The 26,550-nt window shown below is 38.0% G+C and overlaps 1 protein-coding gene across 3 annotated transcripts in view; it reads right to left on the bottom strand.

The window, feature by feature from the left end:
- ITFG1 (integrin alpha FG-GAP repeat containing 1) overlaps positions 1-26,550 on the bottom strand; it is a 97,641-nt gene that overhangs the window by 64,620 nt on the left and 6,471 nt on the right. For all 3 annotated transcript variants that reach the window (XM_075434204.1, XM_075434206.1, XM_075434205.1), the window contains 5 exons: positions 25,811-25,868; positions 25,138-25,212; positions 22,490-22,584; positions 5,053-5,114; positions 1,328-1,412 (listed from right to left, as the gene is read on the bottom strand). In XM_075434204.1, coding sequence (XP_075290319.1) covers positions 1,328-1,412; positions 5,053-5,114; positions 22,490-22,584; positions 25,138-25,212; positions 25,811-25,868 — 375 coding nt within the window. The remainder of the gene's footprint in view (positions 1-1,327; positions 1,413-5,052; positions 5,115-22,489; positions 22,585-25,137; positions 25,213-25,810; positions 25,869-26,550) is intronic.

The following is a 26,550-nucleotide window of genomic DNA, read 5'->3' as shown; positions in this document are numbered from 1 at the left end:
CTGTAAAAAAAAAAAAAAATCTGATTTCTCCTTAGTACTTATTAAGACCCATTATTCAGAACATCAACTTGGAAAATGGTTACAAAAAACCCAACACAAAAAATTTTTTTAACTGCAAAAAAATGTAGTATTCTGTTCTTTCCTTCAGATATTATATACACAAGTGTTTACATTTGTAGATAAACAGTAAAAGATTTTACAAAAACTTTTTACAAAGATTTTAGAAAACTTGTTAAACATTTCACAGAAGAACCTAGAGCATTGTTCAGCTTCTACCTTACTTTGTATAGTATAGATCTGTAAACCCATCCATAGCTGCTAGAGAAGGACCTAAGGAGAATTAACTGTCCAGCAGAGGTGTCTTCTAGTTACACACCAGGAAACAGCTTTGCCAGAACAGTACAGGGCAAGAGAAGCGGACTCTGGGTCTAATATGAAGCCTGGCTTTTAATTTAAAAACTGTGATTTTCTTTAAAACAGATTTTAAATCAAAATGATGCAACAAGGCTACCATTTGACAACATTTAAGACAGGCTGTCTCAATTAACAAGCGCGTGGTAGAAATATAATACATCAGTTCTTTAAGAAGTTATTTACATTCAAAAGCATCAGCAGAATCAGGCCCATAGCACTTTGCCTTCGGTTGCAAAATTCTTATTTTAGTGCACAAAAAAAAGGTATTTTTTGGACTATGAAACAAACATTTCTTGTTTGTAACATGACACACACGTTGATAAGACGATTGACTGAAAAAGTACATTCTAATAGAAAAATACAGGCTTTCACTAACCCTTGCAAAAATAGATTTACATATAAATTAAGTTTTTCTTCTGTCCAAAAGCCTTCCAGAATTTTCAATTACAACCATTAAGACTTTACCACGTTTCATCAATCTTCATACCAGCCATTTAAATTCATTTACATTTTGGCTTTATTAGCTTGTACAAGTGAAGAATTTATGAACATTTACTCAAATAGTATCTTCTGAACAGGATTGGGGAAAAAAAACAAAACTGTGAAAACAAAATACACGTCTGATAAAAGTAAGTCTGGTGTTGTACCATGCCTCAGGGTAATAGTACATGTCCTTAAATGTGGCACTCCAGAGTAGACACATGTGATGCAGAATGAACTGGGATAACCAAAGTTGAATTTATTAAGAATTGTTCCCCGATATTTCAAGTTTTACAGTCAAACAGATATAACAGAGAGAAAAATAAAAAACCCTTTTAGAGCTAAACATCTTTATTTGTTCCTTGATTTAGAGTACGTAACCAAAATATGAAAGAGAAAGAAACACTCAGGATATTAGAAAAATAAAACTCACCAAAATCCGCAAACACGGACTGTCCAACAACTTTCACACCATTAGGCGCTTCCTTACTATTTCCAGCTTTAGAGAAGTTCCCATCCTATCAAACAGGACAAAGATGATGAGAAACTGAATTGCAGACTAAGTGATTAAAATTGACTCTCAAACCAAAGAAAATACACATCAATAAAAAAGCACCTAAGTAGATAATAAAGAGACACCTCAGCTATGGAAAAAGATGCACTCTGAAAATTCAGACTGAGTTTTTGCATTTCTAATCCTTCACAGAGTCTTACGGAAGTTCAGTAATAGTACTATTCAGATACAATTGTCCAGATGTTTTGCTGTGTTATAAGAAAGATTGGGTTATATCAGCAGCATAATCTAAACCATCATTATTAATTATTATGTAATTAAGTGACATCAGTGGACAAGGGAAGAGCTACAGATGTTGCCTATCTTGACTTCTGTAAAGCCTTTGACACAGTCCCCCACAACATCCTTCTCTCTAAACTGGACAGAAATGGATTTGACGGGTGGACTCTTCGGTGGATGACGAATCGGTTGGGTGGTTGCATCCACAGAGCAGTGGTCAATGGCTCAATGTCCAGATGGAGATCGGTGACAAGTGGTGTCCTTCAGGGGTTCGTACTGGGACCAGTACTGTTCAATATCTTCATCAATGACATAGCGGGATTGAGTGCACCCTCAGCAAGTTTGCTGACGACACCACTGTGTGGTACGGTTGACATGCCTGAGGGACAGGGTGTCATCCAGAGGAACCTGGAGAAGCTCAAGAACCTCATGAAGTACCACAAGGCCAAGTGTGGGGTCCTGCACCTGGGTTGGGGCAACCCCCAGTATCAGTCCCTTCATCCCCCAGCCTGTATTAAAAGCAACCCTGAGGAGAAGGACATGGGGGTGCTGATGGATGAGAAGCTAGACATAAGACTGTAATTTGCGCTTGCAGCCCAGAAAGCCAACTGTATCCTGGGCTGCACCAAAAGCAGTGTGGCCAGCAGGTCAAGGGAGGGGATTCTGCCCCTCTGCTCTGGTGAGACCCCACCGGGAGTCCTGTGTCCAGCTCTGGAGCCCTCACCACAGGAAAGCCATGGTCCTGTTGGAGCGGGTCCAGAGCAGGCCACAAAAATGATCCGAGGGATGGAACACCTCTGCTGTGAGAAAAGGCTGAGAGGGTTGGGGCTGTTCAGCCTGGAGAAGAGAAGGCTGCGGGGAGACCTTATAGCAGCCTTCCAGTACTTGAAGGGGGCTTATAGGAAAGATAGGGACAAACTTTTTAGCAGGGCCTGTTGTGATAGGACAAGGGGTAATGGTTTTAAACTAAGGGAGGGTAGATTTAGACTGGATACAAGGAAGAAATTTTTCACAATGAGGGTGATGAAACACTGGAACAGGTTGCCCAGAGAGATGGTAGATGCCCCATCCCTGGAAACATCTGAGGTCAGGTTGGATGGGCTCTGAGCAGCCTGATGGAGTTGAAGATGTCCCTGCTCACTGCAGGGGGGTTGGGCTGGATGACCTTTAAAGGTCCCTCCCAACCCAAACCAATCCATGATTATGAATACTAATGTTGCATTTATGCATGCTGACGTGTGATTTTATAGATATATTTAAGATATAAAAACACACCTGCACACCTGTTAAAAATAGCTTCCAATTTTACTTCTAATTAGGAAATAACTTGATTTTACATTTAAGTCTGTTTTATGTCTTGTTTCAATTGTCTATTATTAAAAGCTAAGCCTGCAGAAAACAGTATTCCAGTATTTCATCAGAAAGACAAAAGAGGAGTGCTAGATCCTTGTTCATTGTAGAACTGGATCACAACTGGAACAAGACCATTTAAAACGTTAAGTTTTTGTAATCAGGTAGGATGAACTAAGACTCACTTTTCTAGTCACTGCAGTGAGCTCATATGAAATGCCATGCACACAGGTATACATAAAGCCATGGAGACAAATAATACTGTTTTGTGGATTATGTATAGTTAGCCATAGTGCTTACTCGTGTCATACTCAGTTTGTAGACTTCAAAGCTGTTGAAGATGCAACTCTGCAGACAGTTAGCACATGGACATTGGACTACGTATCTTTACCTTGACCTATAATTTATAATGACTCAGATGAAGAAAAAAACCCCAAACTCAGGCAAGTCATCTCCATGTAGAAAAGACGGCTAGGCCCTGCGCTCATTTGGCCAGTAAAGCATGTATCATATAAGCAAATATTTTAAAAGCATTTTGTGGTGCATCAGTGAAGGGAATTACTTTGCCTAAGTTTGTAGAGCAATTTAACAGCTTTTACTCGATCAGTTAAGGTATTTTAAGATTGATATATATGTACATATATTTTATATGTATGACATTTTACTGGGTTGATTGATTCCAAATAACAGAATTCTTTCTCTCTAAAGATAAGCAAATCTATGCATAAAAAAATATATAATGTAGGATAATATTTAGAATACATGAGTTTGGGAAATCCAAGATTAAGAAAATGAAAACAAACCCTAGCATCTATAGAAGAGACAGGCCAAATGCGTTGTGTAGTCACTAACGCTCAATCCCTCAAGAATTAAATTTACCAAAGTGAAAAATGGTTCACTTTTAAGTCTATATAAAAGCTAGAAATATGGAATTCATGACCCACTACTTTAAAAAAAAGTGGGATAAAAAAAATATTGGGAGAATACCTGTCAGCTGGGTTTTTTTTTAAATATATTTTTAGTTCAGCTGCTGGTTGAAGGTGGCCACGTTGTCCCAGACAAGACTACATTCCCTGTTCTACAGTGACTCATTGTGATATGATGGATAAATTTTCAGGTAAGTAAAGCCTACAAACCTCATTCCCTAACTAATAAGAAACACATTGAGCACTTCCTGTTATAACAAAAAAGTAAACTTTTAACATGCATGTGCTAAGATTCTTATAGTCCTTTTGGATAACGGAGTTAGTATAAAGGATACACTTAATTTCAAATCAACTAATTTAATTAATAGTTGTTAACAATGAGGTTGGTTCTTCACTGACCCTGGCTAGGTTAAGCAATACAAAAGCAGAATCTCACTAAATAAATAAAATCACAGAATCACAGAATGTTAGGGGTTGGAAGGGACCTCTGTGGGTCATTTAGTCCAACCCCTGCCGAAGCAGGGACACCATTGACCTACTCCTCCCCAGCCTTGAACTGCATTTGTGATATGTGGTTAACATATGAATCAGGATTCTCTCCACTGTAACTTGCATATGTATTGTAACAGTCAGAAGTGAGATTTTGAACCTCTGTCCCACAAAACCTTACCCAAGACCTCAAGTCATACTTCTAAGAAAGCTTACTTAAATACATCAATCTTTGAGACAGCAAGAATAAAAAAAATCTGATCATCCTTTTCTTCATAAATCACTACGCTAAGTGTCAGTAACCTCCTAGAACAGCTGATGACCCACCAGGAGTCCTGCTAAGGTGTATGAAGGCAGTCTCATTGATTCTCCTAGTAGTCATGTTAAAAAAAAAAAAATCTGCAGAGGAACTTATGATCTGCTGATGAGTAAAAGATCTCCTCCAATGATATTCTGCAGTCTGACTGCAATAGTGCAGTTAGTGCCTCTTAACATCGGTTCCACTCATTTCTGAAACAAGGAATATCAGATTACCCTTTTTTTTTTTATCTTGTCTTGTCTGTGTTTTAACAGAATGGTTATTTGTGTTTTCTCTCTCACCTTATTTATCCATGTCTCAAACTCAACATTTCCTGAGGTTGGTAATGTAGTAAGGAACAAATCTGCAAGGAAAAAAGTAAGAGAAAAAATATTTAATGGTAGACTACTCAAATATTTGATCACTTAATAAAGAAATATTATATAACTTATTTAAAAATGTATTACCTATATTTTATGTTATAAATATATTCCAGGGATGTTTAGATCTACATATATTAAGCAAGAAAGATTAAAACCCAAAAACCTCAAAAAACTATTTTCATCCCTCCTACTCTTCTCTATAAATAAATATACCTTCTGCACTCAACTTCTACATTTGTATAGGTTATACACAAATTAAGGTAGCCTCACGTGAGATAGTAAGTGCTAGATGTTATATATGCATGCTGAAAAACATTTCTTAATAGTAAAGACAGACAGATCTCAAAGGTAGAAAAAGTATACCATAGTTATATTTTTAGTAAGTCAAATTTTAAAATAAAAACCTCCTAACAATCCTTTTATTTTGGACATGTTGAATTAAGCAACAGATATGCTGTTGACAGGAGGAGAAAAGGAGATGGAGAAATATTTCAGGCTTCCTTTACACTAAAATTCTCTCAAACATCAAAACAGTGCAAAATAATGCTTCAGAGGATTTATCTGACAATGCCTACTTAAAGAGGAGCTTATTCATTGCCATTTAGGAAAGCACCCAAATTAGGAAAATCAGAAGCAAAAGCTTTATAAAGGAGGTTAAAAATACATGGGGGGATGAAATTTAAGAAAAAGTAAATAAATTATGAAGACCAGTGTTAAGAAGTCCACATTTTAAGAAAACTACTAAACTACTCTTAGATTTAAGCAGTAGTTTTAATTTTCATTGTGTCGTGTGTGTGTCCCCCCTCCCCGCCCCAGCAATTTAAAATATCACTATTTGAATCAGAACACAATGGTTACTTTGAAGGCAGGAAAAAAAGTGATTTAAAAAAAGAGAGAAGATTAACACCTGACTCTGAGGTGGTTTACTGAATAAGCAGGTGGACTGCTGTACAGGGAATTTCCAGTAACACAATAAAAGATACTGTCTTCCAGGGAAACTAAACCCAACACCATAAACCTTCACACCAAACAAAGGACAACACCCCCCCCCACCTCCAAATCCAGCAAAGACTTTGCTTACAGGTTTTTCCCCCCTTCCCCAGCTTGAAAGTTGCACCATTTCATTTTACTCTCCTGAATGTCTGAAATGGCAATTTCCTTTAGATCATACAGAATCAGAATCACAGAATCACAGAATAGTAGGGGTTGGAAGGGACCTCTGTGGGTCATCTAGTCCAACCCCCTGCCTAAGCAGGGTCACCTACAGCAGGCTGCACAGGACCTTGTCCAGGCGGGTCTTGAATATCTCCAGAGAAGGAGACTCCACAACCTCCCTGGGCAGCCTGTTCCAGTGCTCCGTCACCCTCAGAGGGAAGAAGTTCTTCCTCATGTTCAGACGGAACTTCCTCTGCTTCAGTTTGTGCCCATTGCCCCTTGTCCTGTCACTGGGCACCACTGAAAAGAGCTTGGCCCCATCCTCCTGACACCCACCCTTCAGATATTTATAAGCATTTATTAGGTCCCCTCGCAGCCTTCTCTTCTTCAGGCTGAACAAGCCCAGCTCCCTCAACCTCTCCTCGTAGGGGAGATGCTCCAGACCCCTCACCATCCTCGTAGCCCTCCGCTGGACTCTCTCCAGTAGCTCTTCATCTTTCTTGAACTGGGGAGCCCAGAACTGGACACAGCACTCCAGATGAGGCCTCACCAGGGCAGTGTAGAGGGGAAGGAGAACCTCCCTCCTCCTGCTAGCCACACTCTTCTTGATGCACCCCAGGATCCCATTGGCTTTCTTGGCAGCCAGGGCACACTGCTGGCTCATGGTTAACCTGTCTTCCACCAGGACACCCAGGTCCCTCTCTGCAGAGCTGCTCTCCAGCAGGTCCACCCCAAGCCTGTACTGGTGCATGAGGTTGTTCCTCCCCAGGTGCAGGACCCTGCACTTGCCCTTGTTGAACCTCATCAGGTTCCTCTCTGCCCAGCTCTCCAGCCTATCCAGGTCACGCTGAATGGCAGCAGAGCCTTCTGGTGTATCTACCACACCTCCCAGTTTGGTATCGTCAGCAAACTTGCTGAGGGTACATTCTAACTCTTCATCCAGGTCGTTGATGAAGAAGTTAAACAAGACTGGGCCCAGTACTGACCCCTGGGGGACACCACTTGTCACCAGCCTCCAACTAGACTCAGCGCCACTGATGACAACCCTCTGAGTTCTGCCATTCAGCCAGTTCTCAGTCCACCTCACCGACCACTCATCCAGCCCACACTTCCTCAGCTTCCCCAGGAGGATATCATGGGAGACTGTGTCGAAAGCCTTGCTGAAGTCAAGGTAGATAACATCCACAGCTCTCCCTTCGTCTACCCAGCCAGTCATGTCATCGTAGAAAGCTATCAGATTGGTCAGGCATGATTTCCCCTTGGTGAATCCATGCTGACTACTCCTGATAACCTTCTTTTCTTCCACTTGCTTGATGATGGCCTCCAGGATAAGCTGCTCCATCACCTTTCCTGGGATGGAGGTGAGGCTGACCGGCCTGTAGTTCCCTGGGTCCTCCTTCTTGCCCTTTTTGAAGATTGGAGTGACATTGGCCTTTCTCCAGTCCTCGGGCACCTCTCCTGTCCTCCAGGACCTCTCAAAGATGATGGAGAGTGGCTCAGCAATGACATCCGCCAGCTCCCTCAGCACTCGTGGGTGCATTCCTTTGGGGCCCATGGATTTGTGGACATCCAGATCACTTAAGCGATCCCTCACACAGTCCTCCTTGACCAAGGGAAAGTCGTCCTCTTTGTAGGCTTCTTCTCTTACCTCCGGGGCCTGGGATTCCTGAGGGCCAGTCTTAGCACTGAAGACTGAAGCAAAGAAGGCATTCAGTAGCTCTGCCTTCTCCGCATTCTCCGTCACCAGGACACCCGCCTCATTCAGCAGCAGCCCCACGTTGTCCCTAGCCTTCCTTTTGCTGCTGATGTAGTTGAAGAAGCAACTTCACATGAGAAGCATTATACCGTGCTTCACTGGAATTAATTATATTGATATTTAAGTATTTCCTGAAGGCAAGAGACAGGAGTAATAAAAACAATCTGAAGATATCAGATGTAACTTGGAAAACATATATAAACTTTCAATTTTTAACTTTGCAGGAAGTTTGTGCAATATTGTTCATGACTATCAGATATAAACCAGACAAATATTAAAAAATTCCAATACATTCACAGTGAAAAAGAGAAACATGGAACAATATAAGCCTTAACTCACTTTCCTACAGGCCAAAATGCCACTAGAGTACTGTGTGTGGTTTTGGGCGCCTCACTACAAGACAGACATTGAGGTGCTGGAGCGTGTCCAGAGAAGGGCAGCGAGGCTGGTGAGGGGTCTAGAGAACGAGTCTTATGAGGAACGGCTGAGGGAACTGGGGCTGTTCAGCCTGGAGAAGAGGAGGCTGAGGGGGGACCTTATTGCCCTCTACAACTACCTGAAAGGAGGTTGTAGTGAGGCAGGTGTTGGTCTCTTCTCCCAGGTAACTAGTGATCGGATGGCCTCAAGTTGCATCAGGGGAGGTTTAGACTGGATGTTAGGAAAAATTTCTGTACTGAAAGAGTGGTCAGACATTGGAACAGGCTGCCCAGGGAGGTGGTTGAGTCCCCATCCCTGGAGGTGCTCAAAAAACATGTAGATGTGGCACTTCAGGATACGGTTTAGCAGGAGTGGTGGTGTTGCGGTGACGGTTGGACTTGATGATCTTAAAGGTCTTTTCCAACCTATGATTCCATGATTTAAATCTTTGAAAAGAGTTTCTGAGGTTCAAATAAGTATTTCAGGTAGGGTTGTAGTATAGTCATCCTGTAATTTGTGCTGCAATTTGCAACTAGTTATGTGCCACGTCTCATAAAGAGCCTACTGTGGCATAATCTCTAAGTGCTGTATTTAAATACACAGCAAACGACTAGCATTTGATTAGCAAGTATAACAGGTTGTGTAACCTTCAGCAGAGATGCTGGCTGGCACTCCAACTGGTTTCCCACCCCGTCTCCGACTCAGTTTCACTCACCGCAGAGCTGAGCTCTCACCTTCACCTGCTAAGGCAATCCTCCCTCTGCCCAGCCCTCCGTGCAAGGACTGATCCCGGGGAGCATGAACTCAGCATTCTCTCCGGCAATGCTATGTTTATACATGTTTTGTGACTGTCCCAGAATTAGACAAAATGGTATAGCTGCCAACATAAGACATAATTCACCCGGTATTATTATGCTAGAAATTCAGCTCTGAATAGTTGGTTGTTACTAGGTTAAGTAAATGCATCAAGTTTTTATGCAGCACAGTTATGCTTCTGGAGGTGGATGGGGAAACAAATACAAAAGGCTGGGGGTATTACAAAGTCCTTAGCTCCAAATCATTTAAGATTAAAAACAAAACCAGCAAAAATACAACAGCACTATGTCTTGACTAATTCAATATGCTATGGAATGTCATTTAACAATTATTCTTAATTTTAAAACCTATACTAATGCAGCATACTATGAGAACTTCTCAGTAAAAAAAAATTTAAAATATCTTTTCTTCAGTGGGAAAATGTAGTACTACCTATAGTATCCTTACAATAGAGCTTTTCAAATAAAGAGAAATTGATGTCCTTAATGTCTTAATGGGAAGTCATATAAGCACTACTATGAATTGAACTATCTGTAAGTAGTAATATATCTTGTTTTCATTTGAGCTTTATAGACTAAATGCATCAGTTACAGCTCCTCAGAGATAATGGCCATGTTTGACTCAAAAGACATTCCACACTGTTCATCCCAGACAGAGTTACAACAGGCCACAGAAAGTCAGCCACTCAACATGACTGGGCAACAATGACAGCAGAGTAAAACACAAAAGTACACCAACCCTACTTTTGAGACACAACCATTACCAACTCACTCAAGTATTAGTGAATTATTTGTAACAGAGTATGTATGCGTACTCTATATTACACGTATACACCTATTTTGTAAAAGCATGTAACAGATTTGCAATGGATTTTTCTTATGCATTGAAAAAAAAATTTTTTTTCCCATTCTTAGTCTGAAGCATATTATAGTAGTTTTTCCCTCCTCATTTAATCTGATTTCATATTAAGCACATAGTCATATTTCTGACTATTTCTACACAGGGAACTGAAGTCATACAGGAAGGCAAGGAACAACGGGCATATAAAATCCCAGATGTTAGGACCAGAATCAAAAGTAGTTCTAAAATAAACATTAAGCTCCATGAGAAAAAGAGTGATGAGAGAACCACGGTGGCTGGGATGTCACACAACTTCATAAAATCAAAGAATACATTTAGCTATCTGCAGCGTAGGAGGAATAAATCAGGATACTAAATGCAAGTCAAACTACAAAGAGCTAGTAGAAAGATGATAAATTAAAACACCGAAAATGTTTACTATGTTAAAAATGGGGAGGTGCTTACAGATTTAAAGTCTTTGTTCAGCCACTGTACAAACCAGTTATTTTAATGTGAACACATGTTCCACATTTTGAGAGTGGGAAAAGAGAGCCATGTTTTCAGAGGAGAAAATCTACCACACATGTCTTTGGTTTGCAAGAGATCAGTGCTGAACGTGGCCCTCCACAATAGCTCAAAGATGATTCAGTTCAGCAACGTGCCTGTTTTGCACCGAACTCCCTCCCACACCCAAAACAGCTTCTCTTCAAAGTTAGTAAATCACTTTTGCCTTTTGTTCCTCTTCGTGTACTCCTCTGTCTCTCCTTTTTTCCTAACTTAAGGCACATAACATTATATACAATAAATGGAACTGACACACCAAAGCAGCTCCAAGGCGCCTGTAATATTGCACTGGACTGGTAAAATGCAGAGGCAGGCAAACACAGCAGACACTGTTCCAGAAATAGCATGGAGAGGCTTGTGCCCCGCTGCTCCGAAGTTAAAGCAACAAGCTGTGATTTCCCATAGCTGCGTACAGGTACAGCAACACCATCTTGAGCTGTAGAGCCAGCTGAACCAACTCAGCTGCTACCTCACTGCCACTTTTCCCCCTTTTTATCCTTAAGCCACCTTAGAAGCTACATGGCTCAAGTGCTCATGGGTGTTTTTGTGGTTAAGCCCTCTTGCACTGAAATCAAATCGAATGCTTAATGTTTACAAGTAATTTTCAATTTCAATCAGGAATGTCAGAGACTTCAAAGCAAGCAAACAAAAAACCCCCAAACTTTGCAGCAGCAGCATAAAAACACAATGTAATTTAGACACTCCAAGTAACTGTTTATGAATCTCTACAGTTCAGAATTACAAATGTTTTCTTCAAGTTTGTAGGAAAGAAATCTGTAAGGAAAGCCAAGCCCTGCCTCGTACAATGTTTTAGATCAGATGATTTCCAAAGGTTACTTCCAACCTAACTTATTCTATGATTCTATCTGGCTTTATTATTTAAGTTTTTGTCCCTACGAGCCAAAAGCATGAGAGAGGAAACAGTCAAGAATCTGTGCAATTCATAAATATCATTTTCTATACAGCTACTGAAAAAACTCCTTGCAAGCACCTCCTTCCCAAAGGATCAGTGTTCATGGCAGATGCCACTATTGCTATAGCTTTCCATGACTACTATTACTAGATTTTTTTAATATAAAAGGACTGCAGGTAAAACAATGGAGCCAAAAATGCATTAAGATCTATACGTTCAATACTTGGATTACACAACAACGAAGACATAAATTCATTTCCACACTTTTTATATTTTAATACACTAAACATCTTGAAAATGGCCACATTTTTGCTTTGCTTCTTGCTATATCAAGAAAACTCAACCCCTCTTTCCTACAAGGAATGCCTATCGTATTACATACGCTCAGGAAAAGTCACTTGTCTAAAGACATGCTGCCGCATCACCTTTGGAAGTCAGTTCTGGTTGCAATTTCAGCTGTAGAAAACAAAATCATTTGCACACAGATCTCCAAGTTTAAAAAGCACAGATAGAAAAAAGAAAAAGAACAGAGTGCTATGCTCAAACACCGATGAACCTAACAGCACCATGTAAGATATTTACAACCTGAGGTTATAAAATCAAATAATCTTAACAACAATCCTAATTATTTACAGAATACAATGGTGATACTCTGGATGCTTTTACTAGGCAATAGGTACATAAAGGGATACTAAAAACAACAGGCAAGGATGTACCTTTAACAACGCTATGCCACTTGCGGGTTCTGGATATACAATAGAAATAGGCAATGGGAGGAGGAACAATCAGCCTGGCCACTTTCCTATGCCACTGCCAGAGAAAGAATATTGGATTAGCTGGATGGACCACTAGACTAAGCCTGCAGGGCATTTCTTACGTTTTTAATTTGTGACTTTATGTAGTAAAGACAAGTAAAATCCTTGATAGCTGGGATGAGGGGAAGATCATGTCAGACTCGGGCAGATTTCCTGAAAAGACCCACAGCCTAAGAGAATGGCTAGAAATAAAAAAAAAGCAATACTGTCTGAGAGGAAATGTTTCTCTTAAACAAATGCAAAGTGAAGCGTGTTCACATTTAAGTATGTTTTCCTGTTTTTGATTTAACAGGCAGCAATTAACATAAAAGCAACATAAGCAATAGGAAAATTCATAAACAAAATTCAAGAGCCTAGGAATAAGATCAAGAATTAAGGAGGTTACCCAGCATTTTAGATCCACAAGACTGAAAAATAACCTAAATATATACCAAACACTTCGTACAGATGTCCAACACACACTGTGGTTTTGTGTCACAGCATATTAGCATTTTACTCGTAAATTTACTTTCCCTAAAAAGTGAGTTGGTGAGTAAATTTGGCTATTCTTAATTTGAATTAATTGGCTTAGTAATAAAATGATGCTATCCATTTTCTACTACATCTTATGAACAGTAAATAAGTATACTGAAAAGCGCTGAATTCAGCATTCATTCTTACAAAAAAAGGAAACGGAGATTATTAGAATTTATGTTTCAGCTTGAAAAAGGGAAGAACATTGAAGTACTGTATTGCAAGTTCCAGTAACCTAAAGCTCATTACAGAGGAACTACAGCAGTTCCATCCATCTTTACTTGATGGGATCAGCTAATTTTGATACAGTATCAACATATGGCTCAGTGAGGACTGAAAAATCTCCCCAGAGCTACGTGAAACTTGTACGGCTAGACTGCATTGAGCCTAGTGCCTTTAGATTGATCTTGTATCAATGCCAACGTCATCCCACATACATCTACAAACACTGAAATAATAATTTGAACACAGAGCACCCATATCTTGGCTAGACCCATTTCTGACCATTTCTGTGTAATACAGCTAATGGAGCATTATATAACTACTAATGTTTCTGGTGGCCCATCTCAGGCAAGAAAAGCATGGCATTCTTGCTACAGGGACTCAGAAACCAGGCACTCACAATAAAGATGTCCAAGAGATTATCACCTACTGAGAGCTCAACATGTACTTTCAACAGGTTATCTGTCATGACAAAGGAATTCCACAGAAAAGATGATTAAAATGCAGGACAGCATTCAGACACCTTGAACCTGAAAGCATTTCTACTCTTCCTGTAATCTCTAGCTCCTTACACCACGCATCTTACAATTTTTGCTGCAGATACAGAAATAATCATATAGGCAGTTTCCAAACAAACAGCTGTACGTCCAACAGCAGGTCCACGTCCAATCCTTAGCCCACAGCATTCTTCACACAGACAATCCTAGTCTTCTCTCAACCCTTTCTTAGGCAACTACGCTTCTATTATTCCACGCACCACTAGGTCAGTCCTCCTGCAGTAACTTCAAGTCCATCCGTTAACATCCTCCTGTTTCAGAAATTCATCCAGTGTTTGCTCCTCATCATTTCCATCTAAATTCCTTACCTCCAGCCTGGATTTCTTACCCACTTACCAACTTCTGTTCCCACTTCCTGCACGTCCTCTCTGCCTTTTGCCCCCTGCTCTCAGTTATGCATCCAAACGCTGGCAATACCCAGAGCCGCAATGGAAGGGAAGGCTTCCATAATCCCTGCCTATGGTACGTCCACTACTGATGGCTGTTTTAGAGAGGCAGTAATAGCAGTTAAGGAAAGCAACAGACAACCCCCAGCTGATATTTCTAAAACCTGCTTCAAACTGGCTACATTTGGATAGATCTCATAATTAAAAGAGCAAAAGAAGAGAGACCTTGCTATCTTTCAGGAAGGATGTTTCAAAAGCAAGTGCTAGGTCACTAAGGAAAAAATTGCCCTAAGTTATCAAATCCCAAACCAGCTCCACCACAGCCTCAGTTGCGAAAGTATAACTGAAGGTTAGTAAAAGTTCAACGCGGAGGTAGGCAGAGAGCTTAGAAGACTTCAGCCCAACTGGAAAACTGCAGACAATCCTATTAAATAAAGCAGAGAGTATTATAAAGCCCACTTCCAAACATTGCTTTTTCTTATTAGGACTACTAGGAAATTGCAATAAAATATAACTATGCAGAGTCTGCTCCAAGTTCACTTCTGATTATCCTTGTTATTTCCTTCACTTTTGAGTGTTATAAAAAACAGAACTATTTATAGATGTAGCATTCATTTCACTAATGACTGATTTGACCTTTCTGTTGAATGTCAGAGGGCTTTATTCCAGAATGAAAACTCTCAGCATCTACGGCTGTCTTCAGAGGCCACCAGGGCACAAGCAACATTCTTAAGTTACAGCTTGATTTCACATTTACTTCAGAAGTTTAAGTTAACCAAGGAATAAAAGCCCCCGTTTTTAAACACTAGCAAAACACACAGGGTATTATCCAATTAGAACACAGAAGTGTACACTCCAAACATACCTAAAAAATTTTTCATTTGTGTGGAAGAACAGGTGTGTCTCTGTGTATTCTTCATCCAGAAGTTACTTGTGGATATGAACATGTCTGCTTGTATGTACTGGTGTATGCAAATAATGTGCTGACCTAAACATCTGCTTTGCAGTGTGTTGACAGAATGGGTAAGGTGACAAACGTATTAAAATCATTAAATGCCATAATACCTAATGACAAGTAAAAGATAACATTCCTATATTTACATTACAAATTTTCCTCTGTTTACATTACAGTTTGAACCACCAATAGGAAAAAAAGGCATTTAAAAAAAATTAAAAATGTTATTCACAATTTTTTTAATTGTACTTACACAACTTAGTTTGTTCAATACTTTTAATACGCACAAACCTAATTTTCTACAAAAAAGTTAGATATAGCCAGTTTTATTGCTTTACTGCATGGAAACGGAACACCAAACTTGACAAGTTTTGTGCTTCATCATTTTTTCATTCAGGTAGAGAAACCCTCTATCATTTGGAATTCAGATTTGTTTGTCAAGTTGGCATTAGTAGAGAAAATGGACTACATCTACTGCCTACCTACTGCAATTCAGCTTTTACAATATAGATGTGAGTACAAGTTAACTGCAAACTCATTAGGTTGGTACTTGTCATGCATTTTTGGTGTTAGTCACATGAAACAGTAAGTTAAGGAAACACTCCTTCCAGTGACTTCCTCCTCTGAAAAATTTAAGCAAAACAAAAGCACTTCATGTTCCAAACAAGCTAACTTGCATTTGCAAATCTCTAAGAAACGTGCTTCTAATAAAAAAAGCTGTGAATTTATCCTGCTTTTCAAATGGGTCTTTCAAAATGTAGTAAGTGTTTATTGGAACTATTTAGTAAAGCAGATGATAAACCATTATAAACAACATAATTAAGCACTAAAATACCTTTAATTATTAAAAATTACTACAGAAAAAATCGATATATATTAATTTAAAAGCATCACTTAAATAGAAAACTTTTAAATTAGATTTATGCCAACTAGTTATTCTTCTGAATATGCAGAGCAGGTGGGACCATTCCTCTGTTTTTTAGCACTTCAAACATGAGTTTTCAGACAGAAAATTCTGTTCATTTTCAGAATAAAGGCAAGAATACTGTTTCAAGCAACAGAAGATGACCACTCAGTGTTAAGAGTGCTTTCTGAACCCATTTTCACATTCATGCTTTCTCAACAAAATGCTGTTTGGGGTAGAACCAATTTACTTCTCACCTATATTATTTATTCCCATAAAATATATTAGTACCCTCCAGTGTATATAATTATATCAGTATGTAATTAAAAATTTCAAAAGGAATAGCTTTTGAGACACTTCATAATGGCAATTTTAAAAGTAAAACTGCTAAGCAGATAGCACAGGTGATGGGTTCTTGTAGAAAGATTAGGAAAAACATAAGTTAAAATTGCTATTTCTTTTTCTCTAAAGATCTCTACTCATTATTTAATTCTTTTTGAGGTAAGCTATGAGCAAGAAAAGTGGCACTGGCAGAAGTAGACCAATGTCAGCAGCAGCAGATGCAGCTGATCTGAGCAACTCTGGTTTCATCTCATGAGCAGCAACTCCCTGTGGTATTGAACACTGTGCAGGAGCCAGTGGAGGAATGGAGGTAGTGGGAGATTGTGTCACACTGAGCATTTTTAGTTAGAGATAACAAATCTGTGAATACTAAAAGTAATAAAAATCAAACAAAACTTTACAGACATAGATTGAGGTCCCCCAAAATACATCCTGTGTATCTTACATTACATATTTTTTGCCCCTATTATTTGCTGTAAACTCTCAGGTAAGCTCTGTTATCAGAGCTTAAAACAGTTAAGAAATTAAACAATGTACCCGTTGAATGAATGAAACTGTAACATGGCATTACTGAGTATTTGTTCTGGGAAGAAAAAATAAGGGAGGGAGGCAAAACCAAAGAGAACAATTTCACTTCATGTACATATGCACACACCCCCAGTTTTAAAACGCCACTCAGGATAAGTTTTAAAAGGCCAGATAATTTGTTTGCAAACATAATGAGCCTGGTTATTTTAATAGAGAATAAATGCAGATCTATTGCATACAATAAGCTTTGATGATAATATTACATGCAAAGAGGCTACCAGCTTCCATCAAGAGGAAACTCACCAAGAATATAATCAGTCAGACATCAAGCATTACAGTGTCCTCAGAATTAAGCTTTAAATGATTACAACAGAAAAACCACCTGTGAATTGAATGATTGGTTTTCAAGAAGAAAACTATCTACATTTATGCGTTTAAACTAAGAAGTGGGAATCAAAAAGAAAACACATTGTAAATGTTCTGGTACATTAGGTTTCTAGATTCCCAAAGCAAAACAACATAAGAAAATTAACCACCAGAAATCAGTAAAGAGCTTAGCAATTAGCTTATAGCAAGCTGTTTCTGACTAATGATTTTTCCACTTTAGTTTTCCCGAACTAAAATTTATGATTTTTTCTTCATTTTATATAAACAGTTCCAGAAATATGTGCAATTGTGCACATCATGTGCTAGTGCTCAACATAAGACAGGTTGTAAACACAGTATTTTCAAACTTTGAATCACATAGCCAAATAAGGCACAGAGTATTTACTACAGTAGCTATTTTTCATAGCATTCAAGGATACATTGACACATGTACAGTATGAAGCTACAGTATGATTCAGAGTCCAAGGCAGTCTGTCTCATACATTTGAACATTTTAAAAATATTTGCAGGGCCACGGCCTGATTTCTTGGTAGAAGACTTGCAACTTTAAGTGCACACAAATTTATTGTTTATTAATAACTCTTCACCCCCCCACTTTTTTTTAGTACTAAAATTTTGGCATAGAAAGACAGCATTAGACCTAGCTGAACATGTGACATTTGAAGATGTTTTAATTGGAAACAATCAAGTTAACTAATTAGAAAAACAGACATGTAGCAAAATAATTGCTATCATAAAAATCTCAGCTTCAGATAAAGCACTCTCGATACACCTACGAGAGCTTATGTTAAGAGTCTAATCAGTGTTTACCTAGTGACCCATGCTAAATTTAAACTTCAGCTTGGTCCAAAGTATTTATCTGAAAATGCTTACTGTGATGCAAATCAAAACCAGCATAAACAAGGTATGTTTGTCTATTGTCTAGCTTTAAAAAGATGATCTGTATTGTCACCCAGCTCCACATCATTTCTGCGTGGTCCTTATCAAGTCCTTTTACCTATCTTGGCCTCAGTTTCTAGCTATAGCACTTTTCTCCCTGTTTTGGTTCATGTACTTCAATTGTAAAATCTTCAGCATAATGACCATATTGGGAATAGTGTTTATTCAATTAAACAGTATTATTCCATCTCTTGACTAACACATCTGAAACGCATTTCTGAGAAAGATGGAGTTCCTGTTTACTTTGAGTGGATTAATGCAAATAGAGGTTACTTTTCACCTCCTCCACTGTAAGTTAAAAGGGTTAAATCCTGTTCACATACATCTTTTCTTAAGCCACATGATGTATATCTATCAGTTTGAAGATGCAACATTTTTAAAACAGGTCCCTTACTTGAGGAGCCTTTGGAAACACTCACCTGAACTGTCATGCTCTATAAAACACACCTGAGCTTAATCTGTTCAGATAAGCCTATTACTATTAGCTTCAAGATTATTTTCTTAAGCCAGTGTTGAAAAGAACTAATGACAAGTGTAAATATGTACTACTAGACACCCAGTAGCCCTATCCTAATATGGCTCATGACCTTTCTTCATTATCTTTCAGTCTCAGTGCATGTACAAACAGTGACACTGAGAGTAGATAGGTTGACTAGACCATTTCCATTCCCTTCCAGATTGGAAGGGATCTTCCAATCTCAGCCATTCTGTGAACTAGTTACTCCTCCCCGGAGCAACATACGCTTAATACACATGCAGAAGACACTTGAAAATTTTGTATTTACTTTATCCACAAAGCACACGTAGACCCTTGGTAGAAGTTTTATACTGCAAATTTTTGCACGGGATATATAAAATTCCTGGCCTAACTTCACGTTACTTACTGAATAAAAAATTATAAGCTGAGATTTCCGCATGATAATGCTCTATTTGAAAACAGCAGCAGCATTAGTATCTGAAACAGCCCAGCTCATATCTCACCAAGAAAGATTAGTATTATCTTTGTTCTGGTAGTATTATCTTTGTTCTGGTTAGCGGATTTTTGGATTATAAAATCCTTACATAGTTAGCCTTTCATGAAGCATTGTTAGAGATTAAAAACATCTTTATGAACATGTTCTCATATAATGAAATCATAACAATTCAACTTCATTTTACCCAGAGCACAACAAGTGTGCCAATTAAAAACTGTTTTGAGGGTTTAGTATTGTCAGGTTGAAAACGGGTTAGGCAATAAACTAGCAAAAAGATTCTCGGTCTAGAGAGGATTTTTTTTTTTTTTTTTTTTTTTTTTTTTTTTTATGTCAAGCACTCTGTAAATCTCCTAAGCTGTTTATAATGATAGAGTTGCCAAAAATAGTCCAGCTAAAAATCACTGAATTGGCTGCATCTGTTACAGAATACAAAGCATTCCAAACCACTGCAGATGATTAGAAAAAGGTCTTAAAAAAACCCAGGAAACAACAAGCAAAGATGGTGTACTCTGGGGGTTTGCTTTTTACTAGTACACAAAACAGTGCATCCATTTTAAGTACAGCTATATCTTCAAATTCATGAATAGTACCATTGCCTGCAAGTAAATACTCTGATTTTTTTTCAGTCAAAAAGTACCACAGCAGCATCAAATGTCACGACTAAGTCTTTCGGACAACAGATTTCAGCATGCAGACTATTCCCCTGCATCCTCATTAATGCTATCTTTCTAATTAATATGATTCTAATGTGTACCAGGACCTATTAATTGAGGTTTTGTTCTAGCTCAAGAATGGTAGTGTGGGTGATTGTTGTGAGTCAGAACAATCCTCTCCTCTCCACTAGCTCCACTTAAACCAACCAGTAAGTAACAGACTCCAGTGAGAAGTCACACGGTATGACTCGTGTCCCTCTCCGCTGGCGTAGAAGGGCTGTGCCGCCCCAGCTATGCTAGCGAGGAGCAGAGCTGAACGAACAGCAGCAGCACCCAGCCACCTGCTGCAAAGCCTACCCGGGCTGCACAGGGAGAGACGCAGCACTAGCTGGGGCACACTACGGCCACATCAGCACCTTATTTTGGCACCGCTTGGCAGAGCGCATTTAGAATCACAGTGCTGTCAGTACTGCACAGACAGTTACATACAGGTTGGTTTTTGCTTTGCCCCCCACTCCCCCCTTTTTAATTGTATCAGCTGACCACTTCCATGAGTCACTTGCCCAACTCCATACACACTAACACAAATTAAAGGGGACATGGTGAGAACACTGAACAGGTATTTTTTGGAGGACGCACAGTAAGACTCAAGGTGCAATTTCATGCTTGGTTAAAGGCAGGCTACAACTGCTGCTACTAAAATAGGAGTCTGTGTTCCCTCTGCGCTTACATTGGCTCTGGCAGTCCTGAAGCTGCATGGCGAGTTGGATCAGCTTAACTCAAGGGAAAATGAACTGCTCCCACCCACCCACAGCTCCTCAGCAGTTAACTACAGCTGATGGGAGGGAACTGCCATAAGTGTGCAGACAGGACAGGACCAGACGATTTGTGACTCCTCATTTTGGCAGCAGGCAGTCTTGGAATAACATACCAGTCATGAAATATCAGTTCTCACTGATAAGGTATTATTTTTTCAGCAACACATGACTTGTTCACAGTTCATCCAATTTTCACAGGGACAGCAAAAAAGCAATTTACCATTCCCATCTTAGAAGCAAAAAATTATTTTCAAGAAAATAATTCAATGGTAATATTTTCTCCAGTCTTCTCTGAGAATGAATTATTTTCCTTGAAATTTTCCTCAGGTTGCTGTAACATAACACGTATTTCAGCCTGAGGTGTTATATCCTTGTGTTACAAGTAAATAAAAGTCAGGATCTTTCTATGGGGAGTGCTTCATAGAAGCTTCTATTCACATCTTCAGATATTAATATAGATATGAATCTATAAAAGCTCCTGGCACTCCCTACACAAAGATCCTAACTTTCATTTCTATTTAATAGAGGAACTTCCATACATCACTAGCACTAACTGGAACTCTCTGGACGTTCTTTAGGCTGTTCGCTGTCATAAAAACCTTTGTGTACTCTTGCAAAAATTAATCAATCTGTGATTGATTTACGTAAGCAACTTAAGACTTCCTACCTCTACCTATCTGTGAGTTTAGACTTCAATATATTCATCTTTATATGCTACTTGGAATGCTCGTCTACACTGCCTGTGCCACTAAAACAAAATTCCAAAGGATTTATAGAACTGTGTTAGAATTGGTTATTACATGACACTGATTATGGTAAACAACCGTATATTTAATTTTCCAGTTAGAATTTCCACTTGACAGCTTCATGCAGCAACGTGCCAGAACTGAATATTAAGATTTGACTATGTGCTAAAGCAATTAACTTAATCCCCAACATTTCCAAGCATCTTAATTAAATTTATGGACTCTTTCCTCTTTCATTCCCGTGCTACTAAATAGGAGAAAAATAAGCTCTCTTTCCAAAATTACCATATATGAATCGATGTACATTGCACACCTAGCAGAAGAGAAAGCATTTCAGAATTCATTTAGTGTGTGAAGAAATTAAGTTTAGCATGATATTTACATGTGCTTGGAGGTATGAACGAGGTATGGGATAGATTCATCATGGTAATCGAAGGCTAAGTTTTATTGTGTATTTCATGAAGAAACCCCAAACAAAACAAAGCCACCACCAACAAAAGAAGAATAGTTTATCTACCATAAGAAAAGTTGTCTCCAGCACTTGTTTGTGAACACTGAATTATAAATAGGTTATAGGATTACTTATATAGTAATAGAAGAATAAAATCTCACGTGCTATTTTCTCAGTGATAAAATTAACTACAATAAAATAAAACAAAGTAATATCGAAATCTTCAAGAAACAAATATATAAGTCCAGTCTTGAAAACATTCTTCTGAATGAACTACAAAACTATTTTCAGACTCAAAATGAAAATCCAGCCCTGCTTCTGATTGTTACAAACTTCATACTAGAGTACAGCATCACGAAGAAGAAACAATGCTTTAATGGTGAACACAAAATTATTCAAAACAAGCATTAGTTCTGATGAAATTATCATCAAGAAGCAGAAAACTTTATTAGATTATTTATTTTGGCAGTTATTTTTTTAAACCCCAGGATTTTCAAATTGTAGATATTAAAATAAAATAATTAAAAATAATAAAAAAAAATTCCAAAGTAGCAAAGTCATAGAATTACTGACACAACATTCCAGAACGAACTCTTTACAATCATCAATAAAATTTACTAAAATATTAGAAGCAAACTGCAATACATCACATTGTATACTTAGTGATAAATATTTTTAGGAAAGTATTTAACACTTATGACTTACCAGCAGTGAAGTCATTATTTAAATCTATAAAAGCATGAGAGTGTGGTATATACATTGTACTTCGAGTTTCCAACGCAGCATGCCATGATAAGTTCCTACAGACAAGAATAAAAGGCAATACACTTCATCAGCACTTAGAGACTGTTAATCATGACAATCACCTTTTAAAAAAAATTTGTGAATTTTTAAATAAAATTGAACAGAAAGCATGTTCTCCTAATGCTAAGCTAAATTTACTACCTCGCTTACAGTATATTAAGTAACTAGCGTAATTGAAAGCTTCTCTGAAGGATGATTCATAGCACAGGGACTTCAGTTAGATTTTATTAACTTTCTAAAGCAACTTTTTTTGTACACAGAAAATGATCACTACCCACGAAGTGAAACTTAGTGCCTAGACTTCAACTGTAGATCCTGAGACACTGATTGCTGTCCTCTCCGGTCTCCTGAAGCAGTTTCACTATCAGTACTAGCCAGTTAGGAGTAACAGGTGTAGATTGTTAAGCTCACTGAATGGGTGTGGAGGCAAAAGCCTTATTTAAACCGTTCTTGAGGGCCATGGAGACAGATACATGTTAGAAAGCCGGTGTGTTGTTGCCATAGCAACAGAGTAATCATCTCATTGATTTCTCTGGTGGCAACAGACCTCTTTTGAAACAATAGCTAAAGCAAGCCACACAGGAATGCAAAGACTTCCTAATACATGCTTTCTTTTACAATAAACTTAAGCGTTTAGATTTGCATGCAATCAATAAGTTGTGACACCAACACTTGGATTTCACACAGCTGCAAGTTTCTACGTTAATGTTACTAAATAACATTCTATACAATCTTATCAAGTTCCACTTAAAAGCTGCAAAATAGAAAGTTAGAATAGAAAGATGCGAACTTCTTCAAACAACTGATCTGAAGAGCCAATCCTCTAAGAAAATGCAAGCCCTGTTCTTAATTTTTCCAGTTTTTCACTGGAAATTATTATCAGTCAAAAGAAAATAGTTCCAAATGTCACAAGAGTGGTTTTCATTATCATCACAAAGGTAAGAACAAGGTATTTATGTTGACATTTATAATTCAACTTGCATCCTAAAGATAATTTTTGTTATCTTTTGAAAACATTCTTTGACAACTGAGGGGAAAAAAAAAAAAAATCTCTAAATCAGGACATAGTTTTAATTCAAGTATCCTTTTTCAAAGAATGCCCAGACCCACAACACTATCAATGAAGTTCTCCCTTACAAAAGTCAATGACTGAATGTCTGCTGAGTTCGGTTTGGCAAATGTCACAGGAAAAGATGTACAGAGCCATATGTGTAGTTATTTAAAAAAAAAAGTCATCTTGTACAATAATGACACTTTCACTAACTCAGTCACACTTATTTGTGTCCTTGAATATCCAATCCTAATAGCTCTCAAAAGCCAAAGTTTTCTTTTTCTTTATCAGGCGACAAAATTCAAAAGCAGTATCAAGAAAAGTGAACAGAATGTGAACTGTCCTTCTCTAGTGTCCAGTACTGGTTTTAACAAATAACTTATTTTCAAAAGACAGATTACAAGTTCTCTGGCATCTTGCCCAATATTAGAGACATTGCTACTTGTTAATTTTTTCTTTAATTTTAGACACTGGTTCTTCTAAGTAGAGATCCATTTTCTTTTGTTATGCTTTGATTTCAGCATTTATACCCAAAACACAAACAAAAAATAATCCTTTCCATAGTCCTTACTAACCACTTAAATATGCCTTAAAATAATAATTTTTATCCCAGTACTTGCTAGCTAGTCCCATTCTAGAAATTCCAGGGCTAGCAGACACTTTAATAATGAAACTTAGTTCCCTTTACTGCAATCTCATCTCATAAGACTTCAGTCAACTCCTAGTCGCAAAACAGTGGCCTTAGCCACTCCCTAACACAAAAGCTGCGACACAGAGAACATCACTTGCATGCACACTTATATCGCTACTTCAAGTTGCCTCTGCCTTATGTCTCTGTATGAATCTCTTCCCCCAATAAACAACCAAGTATTTTGCTTAATATACAGCTTAATATCCTTCCACTTTGCACTTCCCATGCTTTTGATTTCCCACGTTGCCTAACCTTCCCATTACAATTAATTTCCTAGGTAAATGAGAGCTGAATTTTGTTTGAAGTTTACCCCAAACTCTTGCACATTTTCCTTTTGCCATCCCTTACAATATAAGATCTGTTCCAGTACTTGTACCATCGACCTGTCACTTCAACTGTTAGACTAAATGCAGCTTAAATTCTACCGATGCTACTTAAAACCTTTGGTTTGTATTTTTTTACAGCACAGAATTCCGTAACACAGACAATAATAAATATCAAAGTGCACTAAACAAAGGAGACTATAACTGTTCCAAGAAACAATTATGCTGTTTCTCATGTCAAATAACAGGGTTTTCATTTTCTCAGCTCTCAGAGTGTCTGCTTCCCCTATAAAATAACACGACACTTGAAAAATCAGATGCAGTCTCATAGAATGTTTAAGATAAACATGGAAATGAGAGAAGATTCATATGTTTACACAGTTCCAGTTAAACATGAGTCCTACGCCTCTTCAATAAGAACAGAAGTGGATGCACAATGAATCAGTTACTGAAATTCATGCTAATAAACAAACCTTTAGCTTACCCGCCTATCAATATCTGTGGCTTATTTGAATCACTTGTGACACCAAAGACATCAGGAATCAAGTCTCCATTAAAGCTGAAAATGCAAAACAGTTTAGTATGACCTTAGTCATTATAGGAGTCGAAATTAACTGTTCTTAAGTTAACCTGTATTTGGTTAGCATTTTCCCACCAAGCAATGAAGAATTTTCAGCTGTGTAGCTTTTTCTGAATTTTGGCTCTCATCTGAGCTGCTAGTACTAGTATGCTTCTTTCAATATTTTACACTATGTCACGCATTTCATTTTCCAGCTATATTCCCCCCTCTCTTCTGTTCAGCATTTCACACAGAGGGAAATGCACTGTGAAAAGGCTATTTGCTCAGTCCGATAAGCCATGAAGGTTTTTGTTTTACAAAATTCACCAAAAAAATGAATGGCTCTTTCTGCATAAAACAAAGTACTGAAATTAAAAAAAAAAAAAAGCTTATTGAGTTACTATTTCCAGAATGATACAATATACAAGATTTGTAAAGATGACTTCTGTCATCTTTTGTTAGACCAGCTGACATTACACAAACCACCCCATTCCTAAAAGATAAAGAGCATGTGTTTCAAATTTTAGTGTTAAAATATATTTAAGTTGCTCTTAGTCACCATTATAAATATTGTTTTGTAAAAAAGTAGTTCACTTACTCCATTACTAGAGGCTCATCATGAAAAGTCTTATTTAACATAGTTCTATGGTTAAGATCTGAAAACATAAAATATTCACTTGATTCAGTTACCGATGTTATGACATTTACATTTTTAACTTAGATATTCTTCTATTAATTTACAACCATCAGTTTTATGATTAAAAAAAATCAGCCACCACTGAGCATAAACAACTAAATGGCTTCCTGAAGTTATGCAGGAAAGGCGAGTTAGTTAAAATGCTGAAGCTTCTTCTCTCTCTCTACTAAGTTCTTCAACAAATTATTCTAAATAGATCTTAGTAAAAACCTATTTCTGTGTATGATTGCAATCAGATAGACACACAAAATCTGAAACAGTTGGGATGTAGACAGTCTGAACATCTAACATTGCACATAAGACCTCTGTTTAATGTTTTGTCACTGTAAAAGACATTCTTGGTCACATACCCTGAGTGTTTGAAATAAAAATTATAGATAGACTGCCTAAATGGGAACTAAGGATTTTAAGTCCTAATCAGGTTATCAGCTCTCAGACTTCATTGTCACTTGTAATCCAAACTCCTTGCCACATGATCCCTGTTTCCTTCCTCTCTCCATAATGTTTGTCTTCTGTCCAGTTTCCACATCTTAGATGACAGTACCCTCCTACTGACTCGTCACACTTCCATTACCCAAGCAGGCAGCACATACCTTCCCCGTAGCCTCACTACATACCAACCATTGCCTGAATTTTTAACC

Source organism: Opisthocomus hoazin, chromosome 12, assembly GCF_030867145.1.
Source record: "Opisthocomus hoazin isolate bOpiHoa1 chromosome 12, bOpiHoa1.hap1, whole genome shotgun sequence".
NCBI lineage: Eukaryota > Metazoa > Chordata > Aves > Opisthocomiformes > Opisthocomidae > Opisthocomus > Opisthocomus hoazin.
The sequence above is the reverse complement of the archived record's forward strand: the minus strand, read 5'-3'. Positions and strand labels throughout refer to the sequence as shown.